Raw genomic sequence first — 15,441 nt, forward strand, 5'->3', positions numbered from 1 at the left:
GAGGGGAGCGGAGCCCGCAGAGGGGCACGGGCGAGCCAAGGGGCCGAAGCCCGGGGCTGCCCCAGTGGCCAGCTCCAGCCCGGGGGGGGGCAAAAAATTTCCGCGCCCCTTTGCAGGCGGCTGGTGCTCGAGGAGTCGGTGGGACGGTGCCCGTGCCTGTGCCGGGCTGCTCCCTCCATCCCGGGTACCGCTGCCAGCCGGTGCTGGGAGGGGATGCTCAGGGGGTGGCTGGCAGGGATGCTCAGGGGGTCGCTGCCTGTGTTTAACTCCCTGGTTGCAGAGTGAGACCCGCAGAAGAGCGAGTGTGCGTGTGTCAGTCAGCATCTCGAACCAATGGGTGCCTGGTAGGAGGTCTGCTTTCCCCGGTGCATGCACTGAGCCTGGTGCTCCTTCTGCTACTTGTGTGTGCGTGCGTGTGTGCGTGCGTGTGCAAGGAAAAATCAGAGACACTGACTGCCTGCTCCCGTCTCTCCCTCTCTCTCTCTCTCTCTCTCTCTAGCTCACTAACTCAGTCTCCCTCCCTCTGCAAACATTGGATTTAAACCTGCTCAGAATTCAACGCAGACGAAAGCAGCGGCGGCGGCAGCAGCAGCAAGCAGCAAGCAAATCAGCCTCTAGCCTACCGCAGCTCCAAGATGTACCATCCTGCCTGCTGGATCGTCTTCACGGCCACAACTGCCCTGCTCTTCATCCCAGGTACTGCAAAAAGCTTTTTCTCCAGGGGATGGGATGGCATGGCATCGGCTCGCAGGGTGGGAAAGCCAAGCGGTCTGCGCGTGGGGGACCCGGACTTCATGCACATTGCGCACGAACGCACGCATGCAGGCAGGCAGCGAGTTGCTCTGCAGCAGAGAATTGCCAAGCGCTTCCAGCGAGAGGGGTTCAAACAGCCGTGCCCGTCCCCCGCGGCAGGGCTGGCCCCCCGGGCGGGCACCGAGCCGCACGCACCCAAGCGGCGCTGGCATCTGCGCCGGGGGTGGCCAGGATTGCACGGCAGCCCCCCGGCCGGGCAGGGTCCGTCCCTTCAAGCAACCTCTGGCTGTACACGATGGGGTCACGGAGCTTTTTCCCCTTCAAAGTTGGGCACCTCCTGTGCCCTCCCTCTCTCCCGAGCTGTCACGTTATTCCCTGCGCTCCCCCTCATCCCTGCTTCCCTGATTCCTGCCGGGCAAACTCGGGTGCCTGCGCCTCGCTCCCTTTTGCAAAGTGGAGGCGAGCCCCCCGATCCGGGCACCCGGGGGGACCGCGTCGGGCTGCGGCGAAGGTGCCGCAACCTCCGCGAGCTGAGCAGGTGGCTCCCGAAATGTGGGTTGGCCTCGTCCCCACGGCTTGCCAGGGGAGGATGAGGAGGGAGATGCCGGATTTGCATCCAGCGCTGGCTCCGTGCTGATGCTCGGCGGGTGGGTCGTGGCGGGGCAGCGAGCGCAGCCCTGCGCTGCATCCGCGGGGAGGGAGCGATGGGGGCGGACAGCAGAGCTGCACGCCGGGGGGGAAAAGTCGCCGGTGTTTTTTTGACGATGATGTGCACTTTTAGCAGCTGAAAAGCTTACGGTCCCTGTGCAAGCAGATGGGGACTGGGTGTCGAGGCTTAGATCCGATCTTAACCCGACATGTGTTTTTCATGACTGTCGGCGAGAATTATGTCGGACTCGGGAGGGCAGGGAAGAGGCACGGCTGTAATTTCAGCAGCTTTCCATGGTTTAGTTACAGCGCCTTGCTACGCAGGGCTGGCATGTGTGGGAAGAGGATGAGGCTGGCGAGGGAGAGGTTAGCTGTGTCACAGCTGGAAAACGGCTCTTTCCACAGCTGTGACGAGCACGAGGGGACTTGGGCTAAAACTTGCTCGTGGAGGCTCGTGCCGTGGGACCATCCGCGTCCCGGGGTCCCGTGGCAGAGCGGTGCCACGCTGCAGCCCCAGCGGTCCGCAGGTATAAGAGCCCCCGGAATGAAGGCGGGTGCCACTGATGCTCCGTGGGATTGCAGGGGGACGTGACCTGCGTTAGCCCTGCCAGGCCAGCGCCGTCCCCGGGGATGCGCGTTGGCAGGTTGAGGAGCAGCGATGGAGGACCTCTGATGGCAGTGCCTCCGGCTCTTCAGCAATGCCTTCAACCAAAATGGTGCACCTGTGGTTTAGCACGTGAGCACGGGAAGGGTGAGGCGGCTGCGTGAGCTGCCTGAGTTTGCTGAACGCAAGGGGGTTTTTATTGAAAATATTCTCTTGAGCAAGATAAGGCGGGTGTGCCTGGCGCGGGGGCAGCTTGCCTCACCAAGGCTGTGCTGAGCAGAGCGTTGGCTCTTTCACCGTCTTGCTAGATGAGGTTCCTCTGGGTCAAAACTGCAAAGAAATGGATGCAAGGCAGCCGTGCAGGTCGAATGGGAGGACGTGTGACGCTTGATGGGCTCTCATCAAGGTGTCCTTAAGCTGTAGGAGCTGGCAGAGACCTGGCACGGAGCATTTGTGGTTTGCCGGTGCCCTGCTGCAGTTTCCTCGGGACGTGGCTGTTTGGCCCAAGGTCTGGGCTAGCTCTGACGTCCGTGTGTGCCAGGGAAGGAAAAGGCCCATGTATTTAAGCCCCCAGTAACTTGGGAGAGGTTTCTTGATCCGTGCTTACACGGTTGTAGCTTTCCCTTCTTATTTCTCTTAAGCAGCAATATCTGCTTTGGCTCTGAATGTCCCCTGAGCCAAACCAGCCCGTGACTTTGCCCAGCCGGGCTCAGCCGTTAATCCATCAAGCTGAAACCTGCTGCCTGCATTAGAGGAAGGGAAATATTCCAGTGCGCTGGCCTGGCTGCTTGGTGCTTTGCCTTCCCGCCCTCGCACCCGCCGCTTTCTGCCTCAAAGCACAGGATTTGAACATCTCCTCTCCTTTTTATTTTTGTATGCCTTGCAGAGGCTGGATGTTTTCCCTCCCTGCCCAACCCGGCCGCAGCACTGATTTCAGTCGTGGTTTCGCTGCCGTGGGCTGTAACGCAAGTCATGTTGGCAAAGTCTCCCCGGATGGCAGCCGGTGCAGAGGGAAGTCGAATGGTCCCTGCCGACCCTCGGAGCCCGCACCTTCCCGGAGTGGTTTTTTGGGCTGTTTATTATTTGCAGGCGTAATCCCACGTGTTTTATGCAGGTGATGCTCCCCTGGGATACGCAGAGGCTGTTTGTGAAGTGCGAACTCTTTCCCTCTCCGTTTTTATCCGAATCCTGCGGGAGTTTCACACGGGGTGGTTAAAATGAGAAGGGAACCTGCTTTTAGAAGGTGTAATTAGAGTGAAGGGAAACTTCACAACTTGAAGGCTCCTGCAGAAAATAGCATCGCAAAGTTATTATTAGCTGTAATAGCTTATTTGCCAGTTTTTTCCTCTTTCTCTCGCTCCCATCTCCGTTCTTCCCCCCCCTTACTTTTGTTAGGAAAGATGCGTTTTTGCCATCAGGGCTCATGTCGTCTCGTTACCAATTTACTCTTGTGGAATCTAAAGACACGAAAGGTTAATGCAATAATGAAACCCTGACCCCCCTGGTCATAGATAGCGTCTTACTCTGCAGCTTTTTATTTCTGTGTAAGACAAGTTTCCATCGAAAATAATTTCGAAGGCTTAATGCTGTTGTCTTCTGGTGCCTTGGGGGAGGCGGGTTCCTGGACATCAGTTGCTTTCTGAGGTGGGCTCTTTCTGATGGGAAGGATGCTGAGGATTTTTAATGAGCTCAGTGCTGCAGGATGGGGAGGTGGAGTGGGTAATTGAATTGTCAAGCTATTGGCAAATGCTTTGAACTGCTGGGCATTTTGGGTGCTGTTGTTTTGAGATGTACCGGGGTGGGCTGTGATGCACTGGAGAATGAATTTGGGGCAGGGGGGAGTATATCTGGCTAATCTGCAGTCACGGTGTGACATCATGGGCTCTCCAGGTGGCAAAAATCAATGCACATCAGCCTCTTCAGACATTTATATTGCTGCTTTTGCTGGCTTGGCGAAATGGCTCGTCGTGGCAGCGGCTCCTTCCAGAGGTCAGGAATCTGGCAGTGCAGGGTGAGAGGGACGATGCCGTTTGTCACTGCTCCTGGGCATCGGGGTCAAGATAAAGCTTGCAGAGCTTGGAGAGTCCCCCGGTGCTCTGCCATCAGCCGGGACCTGCTTTCTGCGTCCCCCCAGAGACTCTGGCTGTGCAACCCCTTACCCTTCTGCCTCAGCCTCGCTTGGGCAGCATGGCTTTGGTGGTGGTTATAAATCCAGTCTAAAGTTAAGAAACAGACACTGCAGGAGTTAAAACCACCTTTCCATCCCTTCCTAATACAGGGCCCCTGCCACGGGAGCACGCTTTTCCAGCTGCCGCCACCGCCTGTGATGTGGCCGTCACCTCTTTCCGGGCAGGGGATGCCGGACTGGTGGAGGGCTGCTGATCCCTGCAACTAAGCCCGAGAATAAGTACCTGGAGCACATTAGTTCCGCTTTAGTGTCATTTCAATATGAGCCAGAGGGACTTAAAGGGATTTTCTGTGCTCTCCTAAAGGCTGGGGATAGTAGTGCGTAGGGCACTGCAGCCATCAGTCCTCCATCAGCTGGAGGTGCTGGGGAAGAAAGAGGTCCCAGCAGGACGAGGAGTGTGCACCGGTGGGCATCAGCCCCAAAACGCTGCCTGGTCTTCCTCTGCCTGGTCTTCCTCTGCCTGGAGCACAGGCTGTAGTTTCCCTGTCGGAGGTCAATTCCTCCGTCCCCTGGCTCCCGGGACAGGGAGATAGCTGGTGTCGGCCTTTTGGAGGATGTTTTGTTTCTGCCGGGGAGGAGCAGCGCTTGCTCTCGTTTTCAAATGAGGTGGGGAGGGAGCGTGACGGGAGAACGGGCACACGCAGCTTTTGCTCCGTGCGAATCCCTGCGACACAAGTTCCCACAACAATTTGCTCTGGGGACTGCGGGTTTCGGGGCTGGTGGCTCCGGTGGCTGCCTTCCAGGATGCCCCAAAGTGGTGAACCTTGCTTTGTGTTTTCCAGCAGCTTCTCTTTGACAGCGTCTCCTTTGTGCGTTCACTAGTTGCAGACGGCCGGGTGGAGGAGCTTTTGCTGGTGCGAATCCCTGTGAAAAACTGAAGAAGGAGAAATGTTTCAAAGGCACCGGTGGGAGCTGGGTACCTTAGCCGGTGCCTTTGAAAATCTTCCCCAAAGGCTTGAATATTTGGTTATGGCGAATTTCAAGCTGCATAAACAGCTGTGTCCGTGTTTTACACTTGAATATGCAATTTTAAGTTTGCGCTCTGCTTGGTTAGAAACCGAAGTCGCTGGGCGAGGAGCGGGGAAGGAGGCTGCTGGGGTGCTGCGACGAACCCCGGCACGTTCACGGGGGGAGCAGGGTACCTGGGAGGGTCCCGTTGCTGCAGGCAGGTGGGGGTAGAGGAAAACTTGTGGGGTTTTTTCCGTAACATTCTCCATGACCCTGTGGTCAGCCTGGGCTTTGCAGCCCTATCCTTTTCCCATCCCCAGTTAGGCAAAGCCGGACACTGGTCCCCGTCCCTTCTTACCTTATGGCCTGAGCATCCCCAGCGATGCTCTCAGCCGTCGGTGTGTGCAGGATGGGGAATGATCTCAGCTGTCACACTTCTCCTTTTTGTTTAAACTTAAAAATAATAACAGCTCTGCTGCAAATCTCCTTGCCTCCCAGTCATCTCTCCCTTTCCCTAATGAAGGCATGGTACTTAAAATTACCAATGCGGCAACAGCACATACAGAGGTGGCTTTGACACTTGCTGCTTCAGTGGGTGGGTTTTTCCAGGGAACTCCTCTTCGTTTCATGCTTAGAGGAAAGAAACGCTTTCCTGCCTGCTTCTCAAAAGCTCTGGGACTGCATTATCACCCTCAAAGGGTGACCAAGCAAGGTGGCTTGCTAGGTCTAGAGGGGGAGGAAGGGCAGGGGATGCATTGCCCTGTGAACTGATGGTAGCATGAGCCCAGGTATTGTGGGGTCTGGCTGAGCAGACCTTGGAGCCGGTGGACTCTCCTTCTAGTCCCGGCTTAGGCTCAGAGAGTGTGGGGTGGCGGAGGGCAGTGGTTTGGGGCATTGGTTTGAGCTGCGTGGAGGTGGTGGGCTTCTCCTGGCAGGGCCAGGGAAGAGTGTTTTGCAGAGGAGGCGTCTCTTCGAGATCATCTGAAGCAGGGAGTGGTTGCATGGTCGCAGAAAGCAGAGACTGTGCTTTCAGGGGCTTTCTGGAAAGGGGACTTGGTGCTTCTCTGGCTTCTCGTGTTCTGGATCTGTCTCCATGGGCTGAATTTCCCAGATGGACACATCAGCCTTGGGCACCAAGGCTCAGCTAGCTGCAGAGACCCATCGGTGCCTCAGTGTCAAGAGCAGCCTCCTTGGGAGGAGCCGTTTTGGGGAATTGGGACCTGTTGCCTGTGCGGCAGAGTCATGTGCACACCGAACACGTGCGAGATGAGGCAAGGAAGGGGGAAAAAGAAGGGTTATTTTTAGATTTACTTTTCTGTGAATTCAGCGCTAGTGAAATGTGCTGGATTGACAGCTCTGGAGACTGAAGCGGGCTGCAAACTGCGGGGAAGGGGTAGCCCGGCAAACCTCCCCGCGAGCTCCGTGCTTCAGGATAAGATGCTGGGACTGGACCTCATCAGCTCAGACTGTCTGGACAGCAAAATCATGGGGGGTGTCCATTGTGTTGGCCGGGGCTGGTGCACCGGTGGGGTTTTATGTAGAGGATACAAGCTTCCCGGGGAACAAGCAGGGTTTACCTGTGCTTGACGTGACTTTGTCCTTCGTGGCTCACCCCATGGCGAGCTCCTCACGGCTCCTCAGCCACGTGAGGACCAGCTGGACCTGCAGCAGGAGGGCTTGGGCTTCCTTCTGGTACAGCAGGAACATTACCCTTTCCACTAACCAAATTGCCCAGGCACATTTCTTCCCCGTGCTCCTTGCAGAGCATGGAAGAAGACGACTTCGGGCCCTTGGAGCAGCTCCAAACTGGTGAGACTGGGGGGGAACCAGGCTACCTGCGCCCCACGACGTGCTCTCCGAGCAGCGTTCCTCTGCTGTCCACTTGCCAGCCCATCGCCTCCTCTTGCCCAACCGTTCACTTCTGGCTTTTATTTCCTGGACTTGTTGCTATGCATGTGGCGTGTGGAAGGAGCTCCAGCGAATATAGGCCACACTTTGATTGTTCAGCAAGCTGGAAAATGATGATTATAATTTTTGACAGAAGGGAAGGAGGGGGAAGGAGATTTCTGGGCTTTCAAATCTGCTCTGTCATAAGCAGGATCTTGCAAGGGCCTTCTGATGACTTCAGCTGCCCCAAAGGAAATGGCGTTTGTATAGCAAGAGGGGTTAGAGGAAAAATTCCTCTCTTTACAAGGACAAACCAGCGCTTCTTTCACCAAGCTTTCCACCTTGTGCGGCGGTCCTGTCACAGCGCATAAGCAAAACGTGCTTGGTGTTGTCCAGTAATCGAATGGGAAGCATCCGAGAGAAACCTGGATGCTGCTAAAAAAAAAAAACAACCCATCCCTGTTAGAGCAGCGCACGCAGGGTGCATCCTTCGTGGTGCAGCTGCTGGCAGAGGTCCTGGTGAAGCGCTGCTTTCGGCGCCAGCCCCAGGGGACGCGGGCGTTAAGGTCCTTAAAGCCAGCCCGTGCAGAGCATCCTGAAACCGTCTGGAAGTGAAGCCTGAAAGGTTCCATAGACTTATCCCAAACAGGCAGCTGCATTTGGGGCCACGTCACGGCTGGACCGGTCTCGGCATGCTCCTGGGTGGCCGCAGAGCCCATGGAGACCTTAGCTGCTCCCGCTGTGCCCCTTCCCGGCTCGGCGGTCCAGACAATCGCCGTTGGCATCGGCTGCGCGGTCCCTGACGGGTCTGCCTGCTTATTTATTTTATTTAACGGCGTTGGCTAATTTCCACTTTAATTTTTTTTTTTTTGTTGTTTATTTTAATGCGATCGCTTCTAATGAGACTAATGACATTTAGTCTCCATGGCGGTGCATTTTAATTTGGTCACCGAAATGTCAGTGCGAGGCAGCCGCCTCCTATCTGCCCACAACAAAAGGCACCGCAGACAAAAGGGCTCTGTCCCCGGCAGTCCCTCGCCCTCCTTATCTCCTGCCTCCCAGGGATGGGCCAGGACGCTTGGCAAAGCCACCCTCCCGCCGTCCCCTCCTCTGCTGGCACCAGGGGAGCGGGCTTGGCCACCAAACGCTGCGAGGATGAAAGGCGAGGGCTGCCGGAAACGCAACCTTTTGAGGTGAGCCAGCGCGACATAATTAATCAGATGTCAAAACCTCTAAGCAAAGTTAGCTTTGATCGGCAGGGAAATCTGTCAAATAGGTCGTTCTGCTGCCTGTGGTGCTTTTCGCTCTCTCTCTGCCCATCCATCTACCTTGCCACCTCTCCTTTCCATGGCCGTGGTGGCAACCTCCTATAGCCAGGTGGGACTTTCCAGCTTGCAAAGCATGGACCAGCATCTCCTCGCCCTCACCGGAGCCGGCGGCAGGGCTGGTGCCATGGGACAAAGCGGTGTGGGCACTCGTGAGCCCCTTTGCTGAAACGCCATGGGGTTGGAAATGGGACAGCGGGGAGGGGGTCCATGAGCTGAAAGTGGACATAGGCACTTGCAGAGGTTCGAGGTGGTCAAATGCCATGGTGTGAAATTGGAGGGGGCTCTGGTGCAAAGTCGGGGTGTCAGGAACAGCCTGAAACCCAAGGGAGAGACGGCGCTGGGTTGCAAGTGGCTGCACTGGTGAGGTGGCAACTTCTCTACATTGTGTTGTACTTGAGTCCTCTCAAGATGTTGAACCTTAGAAGCCCGAGCCGTTTTGCTTAAGAATGAGTCCTTTTTACTGCAATCTGGGTCCAAATGCAGCTGAATTTGATCTGTTTTCCTTTGATCTGTTCCCCCCTCTCCATTCTATGTACCAGGAATGGATGAAGATTAAAGTTTGCAGCTTCTGAGCAAACTAGGTTGCTCATCACTGCATGATACCCAATTACCTGCTGATACCTCAGGAGTGAGAAGGTATTGATCCTGCTTGGATTTGAGCTTGTTGAACCAAAGAGTCGGGATATTTCAAATTTGTTGCTTAGGACATGCCATTTCCTTCAGGAATCAAAGCACGATGCAGGCTGTGTTTCTGTGCCCCATGGTCTTCGGAGCCGATGGGAGGTGGATTTGTTGTCTCTGTCACATGGGAAATGACCAATAAGTGAGAAATAATAGCATCTGTACTCTCCACAGTACGGGAGGGATGTAGATGTAATGACTTCTGTGATGTGCATGAGGAATATCTCCATTTTACTGAAAATGAGTCCCCAGAAGCTGATTTTTTTTTTCCCCCCACGCAGGTGGTTTTCTATGTCCTCCCCACAAACCATCTCTTTGTGAGCCCCGCAGGCTGCAGAAGTGCCTTTGATGGCATCCCCTGTGTCTGCCTTCCTCCTGTCTTCTGCTGCCTGTCGTGTTCCCAACCAGAAATAGCCTATCAATTCAAAATAAAAACAAAAACGCTCCCAAAATTACGTGGTGAGAAAGAGGCCTGAAGGACTGGATCGAAACATTTATTACTGCAACTCGGTGGTATCGAGTCTCGCTCTTGCATAGTGGTTGTTTCCAGTAGATCTTAAAACACTTCACGGAGACAAGAAATTTTGTTGTCCCTGTTTTTGCAGACAGGGAAGCCAAGGAATAAAGAGGGAAAATGACTTGCCCGAGGCATGTGCAGAGACACGTGTTAAAAGACATGTCCTCCCTGTGGCTCCAAATCTGAAGTGGAGGTTTCTGCACCTTTTTCCTTGGGAAACAGTGAGTTTCAGCTTCCTCCTTTGCGAAACACAGGAGAAAGACTGTGAGATCAATACATCGGGTCCTGAAATCCCCGTGCTGTGCTGCTGCGGAGGTGGAGCATCACGGAGGTCTTGGGCTTGCGCTTACGTGACCGTCGGAGCAACTGATGCCCTGGCTAGTGCCACCGGCAGGAGAGGCTGTACCACGCTTCAGGTAGCGATGTCTGGAGGTAGGCAAACACGAATTCATGATTAACAAGAGACTTAGTCTGGCTTTGTGCGTCGAGGGGCACCCTCTGCTCCTCTCGAAGTTGGCGGCAGGGCAATGTGTGCTTGGTCCCCCTGCCCTTTCACGTCTCGTTCCTGCCTGCCTTCCCTCAAGGTCTGAGAGCGATCGTCTCCGAGGTGAAACCGGGAGGCGAGCAGAGAAGAAATTCTCAAGCACGCTCTTCACTCAACCCTTGGGCTGCAAATGGAAATGCTCTTTGCAATTTAACGGAGAGCAAGCATTCGTCCCGGCGATGCCTGCCCTGCGTCTGCCTTGTGCACTGCAGCATCTGCCGGCCGCTCCGAGGCCGAGAGTCGATGCCTTTGCCAGCCTTTCCCTATCCTCGGGATACTTTATCTTTATAAAGTAGCAATAAGTGGACAGTATAATATATTTCACTTTTAATAAGGTGTTGCCAGTTGCACACACTCCGCAGAGCAATTAGTGTCAAAAGCAGCTAAGCAATGGCGGAGAGCCGTAATTCGACTGTTTACAGGGTTGGAGGATTTATGGGCAGGCGTTGGGGAGAGCCGCAGTCGCAGCTTGGCTGGAGATACGGGAGGTGCTGTGCCCTGGCTTTAAAACCACGTGCCTCCGAGCTGTTGAGAGTCCTGCCGAGTCGTGGCAGCTCTTGAGAGAGAGAGAGGCCCAAATGAGCCGCTACTTCATTTTGGTAGCCCCCCAGCTCCGGGCCTTGGGAGGATGCCTCCGAAAGGGGACGCTGAGCCTGCTCTGATGTGCTAACCAGCCAGGCGGTTGCCCAAAATTCAGGTGGGGAGGACCTGTTTGCTCTTTGTGCGTTGGCCTGGAAGGCAGAGCTTTGTGGTCGTCCTCATCGGGGAAGGTTCGCATCTGGATCGAAGGGAGACTCTGGGCTCGGTTGGTACGTGAGCGTTGAGCTGATGGAGACGGTGCGACAGGGTTGGAGAGGGGAGTTTTCAGGTCTTGGGAAGAGTCTTCTGCATCCTTCCAGCCCATGAAATACGTGGAAGTATCCAGAGCTGATGGTGGACCGTACTCGGTGGTGCTGCTTCGCATGAGAGTAACCCCTTTTGCCGTGCGACGTTTTCTATCCCAGGCATCCAGGACTTCTTGCTTTATTTTTAATTTTTTTTTAGCATTGGGGCATGCTGGGCAAAGAGCTTCAGTGAGTTAACCCGGGGAGGTGCTCGTCTCTGCCTCCTTCCCCTGAACTGAACATCCCCTGCTTTTGTCTGGGGACTCTCTGATCATCACAGGTTGTACTGTGCAGCAGGAAGGTGGTTTTTATAAAGACTGCCCGCGTGTTGATGTCTCTGCCGAGGCAGTCAGCTAAGCGATCCTGCCAGAGCCCTCCTACCCAGATCTAACCGGGCTCATGCTGCTGCTCAGGGCGCGGGTTTCCAGAGGCTCGGCCCGGCGGTCCTTGGCTGGCGATAGCTTCGTGGGTGGACAAAAAGCAGCGTTACGCTAAAGAGGGGGTGTGGATGGAGGTGCCGCCGTGCCTGACGGTAGGGATGGGGCTGCAGACGCCGCAGGTTCAATCCAGCCCGGATCCGCTGCGGGGAAGCAAACCCAGTTTGTGTCAGATCTGTCGGATCCGATTTCGGGGATCTGAAATCCGCCCGTTGGCGAACGCAGGTGAAAGCCCCAGCTCGCAGCCTCTGACGGAGCGAGGCGTGATGCCGGGGATGCAGCGGGTGGGGTTTGCGTCCCCAGTGCCCGGGTGCCGTCGGCTCTGCGCTCCTGGACCCGCGCCTCTTGCGACGTTCGGCATCCCAGCCCCTGGGGCAGCCCCGCTTCCCAGGCGAAGCCTTCGCCTTCCCCCGCGGAGGGAACGGCCAAAGCGTTTGGTTTCTAGAGCGAGCACAGGCAATATTTCTGAGCCCGTGCCCCTGTCTGCTCCCCCTCTCCCACCCCCTGTTTCTCAGTTCAATAAAGTCCCAGTTTCTGGGGTTTGTTCTCCGAATTGAAAGCCTTCCATTTTCACACCTCTGTAATTGGTGCTATCTGTTGAGAGAAACTCTGCAACTCCAGCCAGCCAAGGTCAGGAGGAGCTGAATTGAATTAAAAGGAGCAGAAATTGGTTCGAGGTGGGCAGAGGGCCGCGGGGAGAACTATGCAATTTCTCTCCTCGGGGCTCCTGATGAGCAGAGCGAGCGGCAGCTTCCCATCTCAGCCCGCGGGGGGCTGACATCGGCCCACCCACACCTTAATCTGCACACCGAGGTGGGCACCTCTCAATTGAAAACAAGGAAATGAAACCCAGCGCCTCCTCCTTTTATCTGGTCAGCGGGACAGGGCTCTGCTCCTCTGGTTCCTTGGCGAGGATGCTGACAACTGTCACTGAAATGACCTTGGGGTGATTAAATACAGCAAGAAATGATGTTTTTAATAAAAAACTAAAGCTGTGATAGAAGCTGATGGCTAGGAGATGTAAGATGCCGTGCGGTAATCCTACCTGTAACTCAAACCCGGCTGGAAAAACCCCCAGTGCTGTCGGACTGAGTCAAGGGTGAGCATCCCGGCGTTTGGATCACGGGTCCCCAGCTCAGTCTCTGCTGGCTTAAGCTGGTCTAAAACCGGAGCGACTTCAGCCAAAGCCGGTGGATTTATAGCCCTGTGGTAGAGCTACGGCTGTAGAGTGTGCTGGGAAGTGCCATGGTGTGGAGTTGTCTTAGGGCAACAGATGTGATGCTTATAGCTCTTACAGAGCTGCTTGGAAATTTTCCCACTTTCCCCCCCCCCCCCTTGAAAAATGCCTATTTCTTCACTCGCAGAATGTTATGAGCGCTCTTCGCTTGGCTCTGGAAGGTTTGCTTGTCTTGAGGATGCTGTTTCATGGAGCAGGAGGAGACCCATCCCAGGAAGGGAGTGCTCTGCCCTCCAGTCCCTGCTCTGCCCTTATCCCCCAGCCCACACCGAGCCTCTCTTCCCCAGGCCAGGCTGGGCTGGCTTCCTCTTCTGGAGCTTTTCTACTGGCTGTATAATTAGCGTTTATAAGGGATTTGGCCCCAGGTCTTCCCCAGCCCAGCTAAATGTCCTTGGCTCTTCAGAAATAGAGCCGCTCTCGCTTTGGTGCTGGCTTGGTGAGTATTCAGAGTAGAGTGGCTCCAACAGGATAGCGCAGAAAGGGGGAGACGTTTCAAATGGTGAAATTTGAGGCAACAAGGGAACAATTTTCCACCCACTTCTGAGCTGGAGCGAAGCCCTTCCAGTCTCTTTTTCTCTCGCTCCCCAGCTGGGCTGGCACCGGGGATGTGCCATTTATTAGAAGCAGCAAGAAGGCATGTGGCCAAGGTAGCCTTGGAGGATGCCAAGCGCGGTAGCCCGGCTGCCCAGCTGTTTGGAGGGTGTGCTTGGAGGATGTCCCCAACCCCATTTTTCCCCCCAGGGGACTCGGTGCTTGTGGCCTCGCTGTCCCCTGCTCCCATCCTCGGGCAGGAGAGGAGCCCCGGGCACGGCTGCAGCCGGCGGAGTGCCCTGCGGCCGCCCCGGGCCCCCGCTCTGCCTCGCTCGTAATTTATACAAGAGCAAGCCGATGTTCCCTTTTAAATTGACAAAGGCAGAGAATGGAGCCCGGGAAGCCCTCTGACCCCGGAGCCCTGGTCCATGAAAATTACAGGCGCTGTACAGCACGTTTCCTCTTGATGTACTTGCAGTGGGGAGATGCTGGTTAATTTGCCAGGACTCAGAGGTGACCCGGGTTTAATAAAGAGGATTAATGGATTTGAGCTAAAGGTCTCGGCTGTTTTGAGCTGATAGCCTTCTCCTTCGAAGACACTATGGCAAGGCACAGCTCAGCCTCTTGCAGGGAGAGGCGGAGGCGGCTGGCTTAAAGGAGCACGCTGCTGCGTCGGCAGGTGATTTCCTCGGGGGTCAATTAGCAAAGCCAGGTACCCCGACCCCCTTTCCCCGGGCACGGGCAGCGCGGTCGTAAGGCTGCCAACCCGCCCTGTCCCCCGCCTGTCATTGCTGCCTCCGGTGACGGCAGCGGAGCAGGGAGGCTGGTGCTGCTCCGGGATGTCCCCTTCCCTTCCCACCTCCCAGACACGTGTGCCATCCCCGGGGCGGGGGGACGACCGGGTGGCTGAAGGCGAAGAGCACGACAGCCGGGCACGGACCTTGCGCTCAGCCTTTTGCTCCCGTTTTGGGGTTTGATGCCGAGTTTGGGCTCAGACCCATCGTTTCTGCAGCTAGCCCCGTGCTGGGGCTGGTTGAGGCTAGGCGATGGCAGCAGGGCTGTCCGGCCAGCGCGTCCCTGTGGCAGTGCTGACCTTACCGAGACGAGTTTCTGTTTCGTACCAAGTCCGGCAGTGCTTCCCACAGTGATTTACACTCTTCCCCTTGGGGAGGAGAGGCAGGGTTTTAGGGATGGGGATGGGTACACCAGGAGACTCCGCAGTGGCGGGGACCTTAGGAGCAGCAGAGGAGATGGTTCGGCTCAGGGGCAGGACGCCTGAGCGTTGTCACAGCTGGATGTAGGGATGTAGGTAGGATGGAGAGGGAATTTCTTGCTCGGGGAGGAAGAGAAGGATGCACATATAAGGTGTAAGGGAGTGGGTGGCAGGGCTGAGCATCGGCTGGGGTGCAGGCAGGAGCCGCACGAAGGCAGTTTGTCTCGGCAGATCGGCGCTGCCTTCCCTGCGGGCAAGCCCCTACGTGCCGTTCTTGTAAGGGTTAACGACAGCCCTGTGAGAATGATCCCACGGGGCTGTCAAAACTCGTAGCAGGAGTGATAGGCTGCCAGTGGCTGTGAATGGGGAAAAGGCTGAGCCGAGCCACTGCCATACCCCCCTGCTCTGCCTTCTCTCTCAACGTTCCCAGCACTCGGAGAGCAATGAATTCCCTGTAGCATCCCGCTCCCTGGCCCCGGAGTCTCTGGCGATATTCCCGTAATAAGTAAGTGGAGTACTTTGGACGGGAGCAGCGAGGGACTGGGCCGCTTTCCCTGCCGGGAAAATGCACGCACGATCAATGCAATCAACTTGCCCTTCAGGTCCTTTTTGGGTTGGATGGAAGAGATGCTCTGACTGAAACTCATTTATTGAGTAGAGAAGGTGCAATGAAATTACAAGCTGTAGCTTTTACCAGCTCCTGGCTTCTGCCTTGCCTTTTTCTTATCCAGCAGCATGCCTAGTATTATGAAGCATTATTCTCTTAAAACCCCATTTCTCCTCTTTTCAGAGGGGTAGGTAGCACCCAGCCGTTCATCCTTTGCCAACCGCGGGTGGAAGCGTTCAACAAGAGATTCCAGCCTCTGAGTGCTCCCCGGCGTGGAGCTGGGTCATCTCTAAACTATTATTTATCTCTCTAGGGCCGGACACTGACCTCTCTTACCTTGGTACTCATCAGGGAAATCCAAACAAATGATTTCCTTGCAGAGCTGAGCATGAGGTCAGAGCCGAAGCCGTTTGCAGTCTCCTCCCAATGAATCC

At 55.8% G+C, this 15,441-nt stretch overlaps 1 protein-coding gene across 1 annotated transcript in view; it reads left to right on the plus strand.

The window, feature by feature from the left end:
* The first annotated feature begins 635 nt into the window (after window positions 1–635).
* Window positions 636–15,441, plus strand: part of OPCML (opioid binding protein/cell adhesion molecule like) — a 320,285-nt gene continuing 305,479 nt past the window's right edge. The window contains exon 1 of the mRNA XM_075521055.1: window positions 636–696. Within this exon, the coding sequence (XP_075377170.1) occupies window positions 636–696 (61 nt within the window). The remainder of the gene's footprint in view (window positions 697–15,441) is intronic.

The sequence above is a fragment of the Mycteria americana genome, chromosome 19 (assembly GCF_035582795.1).
Source record: "Mycteria americana isolate JAX WOST 10 ecotype Jacksonville Zoo and Gardens chromosome 19, USCA_MyAme_1.0, whole genome shotgun sequence".
NCBI lineage: Eukaryota > Metazoa > Chordata > Aves > Ciconiiformes > Ciconiidae > Mycteria > Mycteria americana.